The sequence below is a fragment of the Lampris incognitus genome, chromosome 5 (assembly GCF_029633865.1).
Source record: "Lampris incognitus isolate fLamInc1 chromosome 5, fLamInc1.hap2, whole genome shotgun sequence".
NCBI classification, from domain to species: domain Eukaryota; kingdom Metazoa; phylum Chordata; class Actinopteri; order Lampriformes; family Lampridae; genus Lampris; species Lampris incognitus.
The window spans coordinates 56,300,482-56,314,741 of record NC_079215.1 but is presented as its reverse complement, the minus strand read 5'-3'; the positions used below and the strand labels follow the sequence as shown (position 1 = coordinate 56,314,741).

General features: G+C 46.1%; 1 protein-coding gene across 1 annotated transcript in view; it reads left to right on the top strand.

The window, feature by feature from the left end:
• Positions 1-7,304, top strand: part of slkb (STE20-like kinase b) — a 32,130-nt gene extending 24,826 nt beyond the window's left edge. The window contains exons 14-18 of the mRNA XM_056279776.1: positions 365-489; positions 1,430-1,621; positions 2,653-2,778; positions 3,022-3,135; positions 4,570-7,304. Coding sequence (XP_056135751.1) covers positions 365-489; positions 1,430-1,621; positions 2,653-2,778; positions 3,022-3,135; positions 4,570-4,716 — 704 coding nt within the window. The 3' untranslated portion in view covers positions 4,717-7,304. The remainder of the gene's footprint in view (positions 1-364; positions 490-1,429; positions 1,622-2,652; positions 2,779-3,021; positions 3,136-4,569) is intronic.
• Positions 7,305-14,260: the final 6,956 nt, after the last annotated feature.

Genomic DNA, 14,260 nt, shown 5'->3' with positions numbered 1-14,260 from the left:
ATACGGGACGTAAACATTACATATGTAGTCAGAGCTCGCGGCCCAACAAGTGAACAAGCTCCTTTTGAAGGCGGCTTGGAGCTTTGAGGCCACAGTCCTAATTCCCTGCTAATGCCGACAAAAGGGCCCTAAGTGATGCGTCTGCACGGCCTGTTGGCGCTGCTTTTGGGCCTTATCCCGGGATTAATGTGCCAGGAAGTTGCATAAACAACATCTCTTTAGAAACGCTTTCTGAGCCAAGCATATGGGGAAGTATAGCTGTTGGAGAGGTCTGGAAAGCTCTCTCACCAGTAATAAAAAATGATTAGACGGTGCAAATATGAACACTGTATTACATAACATAGTCGTGTGTGCCCACACGCAGCACGGGAAGCAGCCATGTGGGAGCTGGAAGAGCGCCATCTACAGGAGAAGCATCAGCTGTTGAAGCAACAGCTCAAGGACCAGTACTTCATGCAGAGACATCAGTTGCTGAAGAGACACGAGAAGGTACGGGGGAATTGACCACTGGCGTTAAAGGATCACAAGAGGTTGCATTGTCTTGGGTTTGTTATATCATCAGGTTCTGCTCCTATTGCTAGAGGACTTGGTCAGATTGCTACAGCTGAGCGCGTCAGGCAAAGGGGTTATGGACTCAAACGCAGGAAGAAAGCTCTGACAAGGAAAAAGCTGTTTATTATATGAAACAGATGAGCACTTCAGAGTAAAACAGGAAGGATATCAGACCATGACTAAGGTCTGACGGAGTGAGTGAAGCTATGGGAGGCAATGACTGCCAAAAATGACTGAGTGAACTAAACTAGGAGACATGATAAAAAGACTGGACTGAACCGGGGGACATTGTGACTGTAGCAGAGTTGGAGTTTTTGTAACTTTTTCTGTTTATTTTTGAAAACTCCGGGTTTTTCCATACACGGTTGACGTGAATTTCTACCTAGATTATTTTCCTGCATTTGGAGGCTTGATGAATTTGATGCTTGAAGTTGGAAGAAAAGGGGGGAAATCGGTGAAATGTGAGACTGACCGGGAAGGTAAAATAAGTGACGCTTTCCCGTCCTTCGGCAACCCTTGAGCAAAACCCTCAACCTCCAGCCGTTCCAGCTGACCAAATGTTTATGCAGGCCATTGTTGAATAGAAAGCCTGCATTTCCAAGGGTAAATAAAGGTTATGGAAGTTTTGTGCTCAGAGACGGTCAGGCGGTTCTGTTCGCCACCTCTGGCATCACATGTGTATTTCCACCGAACTAGGATCAAATTCTGTCTGGTAGTTTCTCCCCCGTGTCCTCCTCTTTCTCCTCCCTGGCTTTCTTCCTGTCAGAGTAAATGACAAAACAAAACCAAAACTAAGGTGAGCAGACTGCCCGCTCTCCTTGGGTAGCGCGACAGAGGTGACCCTCACGTGGTGCTTTGCGTGCTTCGTCTGCTGCAGGAGATGGAGCAGATGCAGCGTTACAACCAGCGGATGATCGAGGAGATGAAAAACAAGCAGACCCAGGAGAGGACCAGGCTGCCCAAGATCCAGCGCAGTGAGGCCAAGACCCGCATGGCCATGTTCAAGAAAAGCCTTCGCATTACTGGCGCTGCCATCACCCCCGAGCAGGAGAGGGAGAAGGTCAAGCAGGTGAGGAATAAAACATATCCTAATCTTTTCTTTAATTTGACACAAAACATCCGTTTATACCATGATGCTACATTCAGCCAGGCATTAGTACTACTGATGGAGTAGTGCTAATGCCTGGCTGCACTAATGCCTAGTACTAGTACCGCTGTACTAATGCCGAGTACCCAGCATCTCTCCTCCACACATTGGCCTACTCCAGTAATGGAGTAGGCCAATGATATGCTCTTTCCCAAGCACATGAGTAATTTGAGCTGGTTATCAGAAGAGTTAAGTCGGGCGTCCAGGTAGCGTAGCGGCTGTGGGTAGGCGTCCTGGTTGCTGCACTAGTGCCTCCTCTGGTCGGGTCGGGGCGCCTGTTCAGGGGGGAATAGCGTGATCCTCCCACGCACTACGTCCCCCTGGTGAAACGCCTCACTGTCAGGTGAAAAGAAGCGGCCGGCGACTCCACATGTATCAGAGGAGGCGTGTGGTAGTCTGCAGCCCTCCCCGGATCGGCAGAGGGGGTGGAGCAGCAACCGGGATGGCTCGGAAGAGTGGGGTAATTGGTCAGCTATGATTGGGGAGAAAAAGGGGAGGGGGGTAATCCAAAAAAAAAAAAAGGAAGCGTGAAGTCATATATGGGGGGGGGGCACAATAATTCCGGAACATAATTGTGCAAATTTGTAACAAAACATGGCTTCCGTCTGAAAATGCACACATCATGCACCTGTACTTTTCCAAACACATCAAAAACACGCAACGCTCCTCGAGAGGCGTCCTGTTGGGTTGTACAGGGTGATACTACCACATAAGGATGGAGGGGGGTTCAGAATTTGTTTGGGGCTTAAATTTGTTGGGGGTCCTGATATAATAGCTACCAAACACTAGACCTCTCCATGGTCATTCTGATGCGGTCCACAGAGGATTTAGTGGGATATCCCGGCTCCACGTGTACTTTATCCATAAGGAGGTTTCATCATAACAACTTGACTGCCGCCAAAGTTCCTCTTTGCGTCTACATGCGTGGGATTTGTGTCCGTGTCTCTTTTCAGTTTGCCGCCCAGGAAGAGAAACGGCAGAAGAACGAGAGGCTCCACCAGCAGCAGAAACACGAGAACCAGATGAGAGACCTGCAGCTGCAGTGTGACGCCAACGTCAGGGAGCTGCAGCAGCTGCAGGCACGTGTCTGAGAGAAATGTCCTTGTCACACTTAGTCCAACATACACACACACACACACAAACACACATTTTTTATGATAGACAAAGGTAGGGGGCAGAACATTTTGTTTGTTTTTGATCGTCGATGCCACACATTTGCATATTTTAACTACATTTTGATCACACATGTACAGGCCATTGCAGGGTTATGGGCCTTAATATTTGAACCTGTGTGTGTGGGTGGGTGTGTGTGTGTGTTTCAGAACGAGAAGTGCCACTTGCTGATCGAGCACGAGACCCAGAAGCTGAAGGAGCTGGATGAGGATCACAGCCTGGAGCTCAAGGAGTGGAGGGAGAAGCTGCGACCCAGGAAGAAGGTACCTCCTTTTTATTCATAAAGCCATATCAGCCTGCGATACACAGCAACGGACATTCAGAGCTACAGCGCTGAAGACGGACATTTTGTTCAGCTCGTGAAAGCCCGTGGCGATTCTGGTAGCTGCACTGGTGTGTGACCACTCTGAATCCCAAGAGACACATTTCTAAGGGGAACCGTCATTGTGGCGACTGCGGTGCTGCTGTGTCTACACCTTCTGCACCGCCAAACAAATAAACATGGTTGAACCTGAGTTTTAGCTGTTGATGTTGCATAGTAAGGTTTTTTTTACAAACTTAAATGCTTCTCGGTCACAAAATATTTGCCTCTTTTTTAAACTCGCCACTTTCTTTGAGCATTGTTCCTCAAAGTTTGTCTGCTAAAAGCTGATATACTATGAACAGTATCCTTTTTTCAGGGAAACTCTGCCGTGATAGTAACCATTTAAATGAGCAATAATTAAAGCACTCATGAACTGGATATTGGTATATAAGATGTTGACGAACGTACCAGCAATAGAAGTTTCATATAATGAAGTTTTATATTGACATCCATTATCCAAACCGCTTATCCTGCTCTCAGGGTCGGGGATGCTGGAGCCTATCCCAGCAGTCACTGGTCGGCAGGTGGGGAGACACCCTGGACAGGCAGCCAGGCCATCACAGGGCCGACACACACACACACACACACACACATTCACACCTAGGGACAATTTAGTACAATAAAATAATTATAAATAAAGTGGCCTGGCGGCCTGTCCAGGGTGTCTCCCCGCCTGCCGCCCAGTGACTGTTGGGATAGGCTCCGGCGTCCCCGCGACCCTGAGAGCAGGATAAGCGGTTTGGATAATAAATGGATGGATGATAAAATAATTATAATAATAATAAATTAAAATAATAAATTAAAATAATTTTCAAAATACAAGACCATACCAGCCTTATTGTGAGCTTTGCAAAAAGTATAAAATGTCAAACGAGTTTAAAAGTACAAGTAAAGCTCAAGTATACTCTGTTCGAGTTTACGTTGTGCAAGTTGTAACAGTCAGTCTGGTAAATATAAATGTAACGGCTAATAGCATTACTGGACATACACACACACACATATATATATATATATATATATATATATATATATATATATATATATGAGAGAGAGAGAGAGAGAGAGCGAGCAAGAGTTGAGCTGTTAATGGATAATGGGAAATGGTACCTATGCTAACTCCTGCAGTAGAGCTATGGAGCCAGACGGGGGTCTCTCTTACATGCTCCAGTACAACGAAAGAACACCATTTGGCAGTGAACTTGTTAAGTAACTTGCATAAGTTGTGTTAGACTGCTGCAGGTGAAGTATCCTATGTGCCAGTCTTCACTGGGATTATCTGTGTAAGGGGTGAATAAGTGTCCTGAGAAAACAGCTGCATCTCTGTGTCCACCAGGCCCTGGAGGAGGAGTTTGCCAGGAAGCTGCAGGAGCAGGAGGTGTTCTTTAAGATGAGTGGCGAGTCGGAGTGCCTTAACCCCTCCACCCAGAGTCGGATCTCCAAGTTCTACCCCATCCCTAGTGTCCACTCCACCGGCTTCTAGGACGAACATGCGGTATACATACATGCTAATGTATGTGCACGCTGGTTTGCGTGTTACCCATACAAGCGAACGGCGGCGAAGTCAAGAATACACAAAAGACACAAATGCGCATTGTGCATTTATGCACACAACGTGTACTGTTCATGAACACAAGCCATCCATTTTAAGACAAAGCCTTGATGCCTTGCCCGTCGACTGGCGATAACCAGAGGATGTCGGGACTTTCCATGCTCGGACTACCGAATCTGTTCCCCCTTTTCCGCGGGAAGGGGGTTATTCTCTGAAGCTACACGGGCCCAGAGAGGGTCCTCTTCTTGTCCCTTTTCCCTGTTACCATTCATCGGTGGTTTTAGTGTAGCGCTGTTCTTTCAAAAATGATGTCAATAATAAGGAAGCCATGAAGGAGAATCATCATGTTTTTAGATTCAGTATTTCGGCACCATGGCTCTCGCCTCAGAACCGCTGAAGTGAGGTGGTTCTGGTTCCGGTTCTTCATTGTGAATTATTTTTATAGAGACTGCAGTGCCTGTAGACGCTGACATTACTGGCTTTTAAATCAGAGCAGTTCACTACTTGCTGCTCAGTGTTTCTCTAGTTTGAAAAAAGAAAAATTGCACTAAAGGAAGGATAGCATTTTTATACCACTTAATCACAGTTATAAACTTACATGGTTCAATATTAATTACTGAAATCTCAGAATGGCAACCGTTATGTTTATAAGTGTTGATTGAACAGAATGTAATTCTTTAAAAAAAGAAGAAAAAAAAGATCATTTTTAAGATAAATTCAAACGTAGGATGACGACAGTATATTTTGTACGCAATCACGCAAATCTCCCCGTATCGTAAGTTGAGTATACGTTGCATAGGGGATGAAATGAAGTCTTACGGATAGTTTTCAATGCAAGTTTAAGTCAGTTTCTGTAGTGGAAATGACTCCTTTCAGGGCTTTCTGTTCAGCATGCCTTTCCGTCTCGAGCACAACCCTGAGATCCGGTTCTCCTGTTTTTCGACAAGCGGACGGTGGTGGGGGCCGTTGTGTTAACGTGGCGTGCAGTGGGGAGGGGTGGTGCTGACACGGCGTTTACATCCAGAGACCAGTTATCACTGTCGGATGGGTGAGAAGGAGGCCGCTGTGGTGTCAGGAAATGCCAGACGTGGTCACGGTGTTTTTAGTGGAACCAGATGACTCTTTAGGAGTCCGCGTGGCCCTGTTGGTAGTTCTGATAGTGGGTCACACTAGTCTGTCTGTACCACTTGTGTCTGCAGAGAAGTTCGTGTATGTCTTTGAATTTGTCTTGGCTTTTTATCAAACGGTTCCTAAAGGTATTCTGCTGCCAGGTATATCGTAGGTCATCTGCATGGCTTTGGATTTTCTTATTTAAACGATAATAGAAATTTACCGTCATGCTAGCTAATAGCCTTGATACTTACAAAAAAAAATAAGGGATATGTGGTTTACCTGTTTTAATCCCGTTGTTAATAGGCTTTTGTGCTCGCTCTTGGCTCTGTGCCAACATCACAGTGAACGATCCGTTCACTGGCAATATCGTGAATCTAACTTCCAATATTTCCGACACTTCTTCCCTTCGTAGACCTTCGTCTTTTCTGCTCCTATACGGTAGTGTGATATTTAATGCAGTTGAAAGCAAACGTATTGTGTAAAAAAGTGGACCCTGGGCATCCGGGTGGCGTGGCGGTCTCTTCCATTGCCTACCAACATGGGGATCGCCGGTTCGAATCCCCTTGCTACCTCCGGCTTGGTCGGGCGTCCCTACAGACACAATTGGCCGTGTCTGTGGGTGGGAAGCCGAGTGTGGGTATATGTCCTGGTTGCTGCAAAAGCGCCTCCTCTGGTCAGTCAGGGTGCCTGTTTGGGGGGGGGAATTTAGGGGAATAGCGTGATACTCCCACATGCTATGCCCCCCTGGTGAAACTCCTCACTGTCAGGTGAAAAGAAGCGGCTGGCGACTCCACATGTATGGGAAGAGGCATGTGGTTGTCTGTAGCCCCTCCCTGGATTGGCAGAGGGGGTGGAGCAGCCAGCGGGCCACTCGGAAAAACAGGGTAATTGGCCACGTACGATTGGGAGAAAAGGGGGGGGTGGACCTGACTGGTTTAGGCCATCTTAATCTCTGATTGGTTCGTTTGATCGTCTCATTGCGTTATAATTGGATATTAAAGTTAATGAATCAAAGCCAATTACTAAAAGATCTGGTTAATGCAAGTAAAACGGACTGAAGGGGTGCTGTGCACTTTTGACACTCGTTAGCCATTTAAACGAGAACCACCGGACCGCACTCCAGGGTCTCTGTTTTAGCTCGTCCAACTGTTTTGGGTGACTAAGCAGACTTGCATGTCACACGATCATGAAAAAACAATTACAAAATCAGTCAGAATAGATTAGTACCTGTTCCGTTAGTTAGTCTGACGTGCAAAATGTATACCAACCTACGTCATTTCTGAATGTTGATTGAAGAAATGGAGGAACTTCCATGATCAGAATCCTTATGCATTTTTAAAGATAAGTTTATAGTTTTTAGAAAACCCGTGTAATGTAGATTTTCGTTGTACTGTAAATAAACTTGTTCTTCTACACTGCTGTGGTTCCCTTTCATGATACAGCTCTAATTATCTTAATGGAGAAAACATGACAATAATTTGTTGTATAAAGAGGGCGCCGTTTTTATTACCTCAGCACGGCCATTTGTTGTTCAGGAAATTCTGCTCCTCGAGTGAAGGAGTTCAAGTATCTCGGGGTCTTGTTCACGAGTGAGGGGAGGATGGAGCGGGAGACTGACAGGCGGATTGGTGCAGCATCAGCAGTAATGCGGACGTTGTACCGGACCGTTGTGGTGAAGAGGGAGCTGAGCCGGAAGGCAAAGCTCTCAGTTTACCAGTCAGTCTTCATGCCAACCCTCACCTATGGTCATGAGCTTCGGGTATTGACCGAAAGGGTGAGATCACGGATACAAGAGGCTGAAATGAGTTTCCTCTGTAGGGTGTCTGGGCTCAGCCTTAGAGATAGGGTGAGGAGCTCGGACATCCGGATGGAGCTCGGAGTAGAGCCGCTGCTCCTTCGCGTCGAAAGGAGCCAGTTGAGGTGGTTCGGGCGTCTGATTAGGAGGCCTCCTGGGCACCTTCCTTTGGAGGTTTACCGGGCATGGCTAACTGGAAGGAGACCCGGAGGTAGACCCAGAACTCGCTGGAGGGGCTACATGTCCAATCTGGCCTGGGAACACATTGGGATCCCCCAGGAGGAGGTGGAGGCCGTTGCTGGGGAGAGGGACGTCTGGGGTGCCCGTCATATAGGATCCCCCTTCTCAATATTTTCTACACCCTCATTCAAAGATCCATGTATTTGCTGACTCCCCTCTCAAGCGCCAGTATTCATCCTCCTCCTTTTGTTCACCCTTGTGTATTCTCCTAAATGAGAAAACAAAGAAGTTTCATTAACTGTACTTAAAACTTCATTTTTGTCAGCTTGGAATAGCTGTGTTGGGGTTTACCAGAAAGCAACATTTAAACAAGTGACGTCAATTCCCCGCCCCCGCCTAGCCCCGCCCCCTTTTGTTCCCTCCCCGATAGTACCTGGCCAATTACCCCACTCTTCCGAGACATCCCGGTCGCTGCTCCACCCCCTCTGCTGACCAGCGGAGGGCTGCAGACTATCACGTGCCTCCTCCGATACAAGTCCCCAGCCACCTCTTTTCACCTGACAGTGAGGAGTTTCACCAGGGGGCCGTGGCGCGCGGGAGGACGCTATGGGATTGACAGCAAGTAACAGAATCAGAAACACGTTTCTCCCCCAGCCCACAGCAGTGCAACACAAAGACAAAAACATCCAAAAACTACAAGAACACATATATCCAAACTAACACACATATATCCAAACTAAAACACAATAATAATAATAATAATAATAATAATAACAATAGTAATAATAATCACTGTCCAGGAGAACGAACGCCAGCCAGCATGACTGTCGGAACTGGTTGTCTTCATGGGCTAGCAGTTAGCTTAGCCTGCCCCGCTTCCACATCCTGTCAGAGCGCCCTCGGTGTTTCCTCTTCAGGCACAGCTCCGGCCAGGGCCGGGGTCCTTGGGCTAATCTGTCATTTTCCCACATCCTCCCTGGTGGACTTGGTGTGGTTGTCCACAGAGTTAATGTGGTCGGTGAAATGTGGCACATCCTGAGATTTAATTTTAACCCAGGTGTCGTCCACGCCGGCGAACCCGGTGCTGGAAGGCAACGGAAATAGACCGCTACGCTACCCGGACGCCTGTACATTGCCACTTTTGACTTACTTCCTCTTCTGTTTCACAAGTGTCTCCTGCGAGAGTCAGAGGGGCTTTACGACATGTTTCCTTTAATAGCCGTCATTAATAACGCTGCTGCACAACTTAACACTGAATGCTGTGGAATGTTTGAGTGAATGTGAGATTTTTTTGTTTCTTTTACTCTCTGTTTCAACCTCCTGCATGCCCCTTAAATGTTTCCCAACAGATTTCTGAACTGAGATCCAAAGTGATCAGTAATTATGTCGATGCAAGCTTTATTGAAGGGTTCCCAGACAGCATCCGGATGTGGGCCACTTCAGGCAACGATGCGGCACTGATGGCCTTCTTCTGGCCCTGACAAAATGGATGTGAGCCTGAAGTGGCCCACATGTATAATACCAAATATGGCCTAAGTATGCCACATCAAATGTGGGCCTTTTTTGGCAAAGATGTGGTGCTATTGGCAACATGTTGTCTGGATGTGACCCTGAAGTGGCCCGTGTGGTAAACGGTGAATATGGTCCAAATATCACAAAACAAATATGGCCCACCTTTGGCAAATATGTGGCACATGCGGCATTGCTATGGCTCGGTTCTGGCCCAGATCTGGCAAACAGGAGCGGACCACCCAGGTGCCATCATTCCACACGGTATGTGGGCCGGATGAAAGTGTCGGGTGTGGGACGGGTCCGGGCCACAGCAATTTTGCTATCTGGGTTTTGGCTCCTAGGTACATATAAAGATGATATTCACTAATTGCCACTTATACTCTGTGAAGCCAGGCATTTAGTTGCCAACGATCCAAGATATGCAGCATTTATCCGGTAATGTCGATTAAACGGCAAAAGTCCCCATCTCTGAACTTCTGTTTGAAAACGTGGCGAAAGTGCAAATTCTCTGGTACTAAACTTTGAGTGAACCGTCGCTGCGTTGCTGACTCATGTGGCTTTTTAAGTGACAATAAGGTGACGGCATTTGTTATTTTCCCAGCAGTCACTGGGTGGCGGGCGGTTAGACGCCCTGGACAGGCTGCCAGGCCGTCACAGGGCCTGCTGGGATATGACATGACTGCTGGGATGGGCTCCAGCGTCCATGTGACCCTGAAAGCAGGATAAGCGGTTTGAATAGTGGATGGATGGAGATGTTATTTTTTTGTGTGTCACGTCACGTCTCATCTAAATGACCTTCATCTGCAATTACAAGGCAAGAACCACACGGTCGCAGACATGTGCGAGGCGGATGAAGCTCTCCGGTCAACGCTGAACTTTTTGGCGAGAGACATTAACAGGAGAAAGTTGCACTTTCCACGTCTGCAGGAGCACTGCAAGAAGAACGAGATGAGGGAGGATCCAGCAATGAAGGGTTTCGAGACTAAATCTGTCTGCAGCACGGGAGGCTAAATGTCCAGAGTCAGGGGGGCAAAAGTAATCCGGGTTAGACCTGAGAAGAGAACCATCATGAGGAAGTAGTGTCTTTATGGATGCTCAGCAATTCAGGCATGGAAATCACAGAAAGGCGAACCAGCTGATCTGGACACAACATTTATTGCGAGAATAAACGTCTCTCAATATAATGTGTCCAGATGAGCTGGATCCCCTCTCTGCGATCAGGAGGAAGTGGGTGAGAAATATGACGTGAGACAAGATGCGAAGGAGGACAAGTCGGCCAGGGAGCATGCTGAGTTTTGCTTTTGTAAGGATCAGATGACGTTTTTTTGGCCTTTTCGGCGGTGTGAATAACTGCACTGCTGGAGCAGAAAGAAAATCTTGAGAGAATTGACGTAATTGTATACGCAGCGAGGATGTTTCGGAGTTTCTGGAGGTGTGCAGCAGCTGCTGAGACAGAAACTTGAGAAATAAATAAGTAAGTTGCAGCAGAGTGGGAAATGGGTGGAGAAGACTCACTATTCTATTTATCTTACTGGAAGAACCCCGCTACAATGTAGCGGTTTGGTTCTCCACCCGTCTAAATCTCCCTCCTCTTCATCCTGCCAGCTAACCGCCTTCCCCCTGCCCCTAAACCCCCCCCCCACTCCAACTCACTCCCCCCAAATGCTCAGAATCATCTGAAAATGCCGAGAAAAGTGGTTTTTAGCCATTTTTAGGAAAATGCATATTTTGCATAATTATGCATAATTATGCATAATTATTTTAATTTTCTGCTACTTTTCTGGTCCTCTATGGAACAATACCTACCACCTCCAAAAAAAAAATGAGGATCATAAGTGCATTTTTGCAAAAATGCATTTATTTTGCATAATGCCAAAACATTTCGAAGCCCCAGGAAAAAAAATTTTATAGGTGAAAAAAAATCAAAGATGCTCAGAATCATCTGAAATGCCGAGAAACGTGGTTTTTAGCCATTTTTTAAAGAAAAATGCATATTTCGCATATTTATGCATAATCAATTATGCATAATTTTAATGTTCTGCTATTTTTATAGGTGCCCCTGATCATCCCCAATAACCTCCAAAAAGAATCAAGGCCCCAAGTGCCTTAGTTTGGCCGTTTATAGACTCCCACACAGACACACACCACACACACTGTGACAATACAGTGGATTTGTTGGAGAGTTTGGTTTTAAATCAGTAGGGGGCGCTCATGCGACGCTTCGGATGCCAACCGCCAATAAAAAAAATCACGAAGAAGAAGAAGAAGAAGAAGAAGAAGAAGAAGAAGAAGAAGAAGAAGAAGAAGAAGAAGACGGGCTTCCCGTTGTACTTCCGGTGTATCCCATCATGGCGGCGCCCGTGTTTTAGCGAGACGCCTTTGCCGTGATACTCTGCGTAAACAAGCCGGGCTACGGCGGCGCCATGACGTTTAGGGACGCAGCGAAATGGAACACACGCGTGTCTCTGCTGTACGCCGCGGGCGTGTGGATGATGTTCGGCTCGCTTGCCTATTTGAAATACACGGGGGCGATAGAGAAGGACTCGGGTGAGTGGCGGGGTAGCTGACGTTCATGTCGCCTGCACATCCGCTTCTGGCGTCAGTCATGCTAACAATGCTAACTCGCCAACGTTGACTCGTGTCATTATTCAAATTAATTTGTGGTATATTTTTTTATTACGATGAGTTTAAATGCTTGGGGTCACCTGTCCGACGTAACGGGGAGTGCAGGAGAGAGGTGAAGAAGAGGGTGGAGTGGGTGGAGAAGAGTGTGAGGAGTGATTTGTGACAGAAGGGTACCAGCAAGAGTTAAAGGGAAGGTTTACAAGATGGTAGTGAGACCAGCTATGTTATATGGTCTGGAGACAGTGGCACTGATGGAAAGACAGGAGGTGGAGGTGGAGGTGGCAGAGGTGAAGATGCTAAGATTTGCAGTGGGAGTGATGAAGAAGGACAGGATTAGGAACAGCTCAGGTTGGGCGGTCTGGAGAAAAAGCAAGAGAGGCAAGATTGAGATGGCTTGGACATGTGTGGAGGAGAGATGCTGGGTATACTGGGAGAAGGATGCTGAATATGGAGCTGCCAGGGAAGAGGAGGTTTATGGATGTGCCGAGGGAGGACGTGCAGGTGGCTGGTGTGACAGAGGACGATGTAAGAGGACTGGAAGAGATGGAGTAGTAGTAGTAGTAGGATATTTTTTATTACGATGTGGTGTGCTACTGTTTCACAACTGATTCACTCATCCTTCTGTCCTTAGAAATGGAGGAAAGACAGAAGGAGAAAGACGAGACCCCTAACCCGAACCGAGTGGTGTACGTGAGTGGCAGCATGACAAGCACCACGATCTACAAGGAAAACCATATCCCTTACACGACAAGGATCTACAATTTCGTGAAACCCTTCTTTGAAACAGAAGACAAACCAAAGTAGTTGCACCCCTGAGACTTCACGGCCTTTTTTTTTGCCGTTGATCTTTGTTGCAGCACGTCCAGCTGTCTTGAGGACTGCATGATTTGTGATATAAGCGTCCCTCATCCAACTTTGAAGAGGAGACGTCACCCGTGTTTAAATGCCCATGGGCTATCGTAGGCTGTCTATCGCCTAAGATGTCAAATTAAATGCAGAATCTCAGCCGCTCTGTATTTCTTTTGTCTAGCCAAACAAACCCGAAGTCGAGCATGAGTTGCTGATTGTATAATTGCATTGTCCAATTAACACAGCATAATTATTAACTTCACTCATTTGTTCAATTGTGTTTTCCTCTTTGATACATAATGAAAACAACATGTATTTTATTCTTTTGTTAGATTAGCAATGTGTGGAACGACACAACACTATACCTTGAGTTTTAGTAATATATAGCCACTGACAAGAAGTATTTATTTTATGCAGCAATCCTCTGCAAAATTGTGTGGCTTGTGTTGTAAAGTGTTGCTGTATTCCACTGTGCTACGGTTATGTGAGTGATCGGTAGATGGCAGAGTTGCCAAATGACACAAGCAACTTTGTTCTGCATTTAAATCCCCCCCCCCCCAAAGCTGCCCCTTTTTCTTTTTAAAACTCAGTTTTATTGGGTTATCAATCCCTTACTGGATTGTATTTACAGGGTGAAAGAGCAATAAAAATGTGCTCCATATCATTTATTTTTGCATTTCTTCTTTTAGGCACCCAACGTGTTCTGGGTTTGCCTTAAACCACTGACTCCCCAAATTGTGCAAGATTTCTGTTAGATGTGATTTAGTACACACTTCTTTAATTGTCTATAACGTAGCTAGTAAAGTAAGTAAGTAGCTAGTAAATAACAGTAAAGTGAACCAGTTACAATGAAAAAAACAACCTCACTATACTAACTTGAAACCCTATCGTCTTCACCCACACCAAGGCCGAGCCTACCTTCAGTCCATTATTTGTCCCAGCCTTTGTTTACCATATTTTGTTGCCCATCTTGTGCAGCTGAGTGAAGTTAGCTAACGGTTGCGTGGCTGTGAAGAAGCGAGAGAGAGAGAAGACAAAGGTGTTGCAGCAGCCACTTCGAGAACCTGCATATATATATATATATATATATATATATATATATATATACTAGAAGAACCCCGCTATCTACTCATATTTTCGGAATGTGTGTGTGTGTGGTGTTAGTGTGTGTAGATAGCGGGACCGAAAACTAAAGCACTTATGATCCTAATTCTTTTTGGAGGTGGTAGGTATTGTGTCAGAGAGTAAGGGAAAAATCCCAGAAAATTAAAATTATGCATAATTGTGCATAAATATGCAAAATATGCATTTTTCTAAAAATGGCTAAACCCCACTTTTCTCGGCATTTCAGGTGATTCTGAGCACCTTTGATTTTTTTCACCTGTATAAAAAAAATTTTCT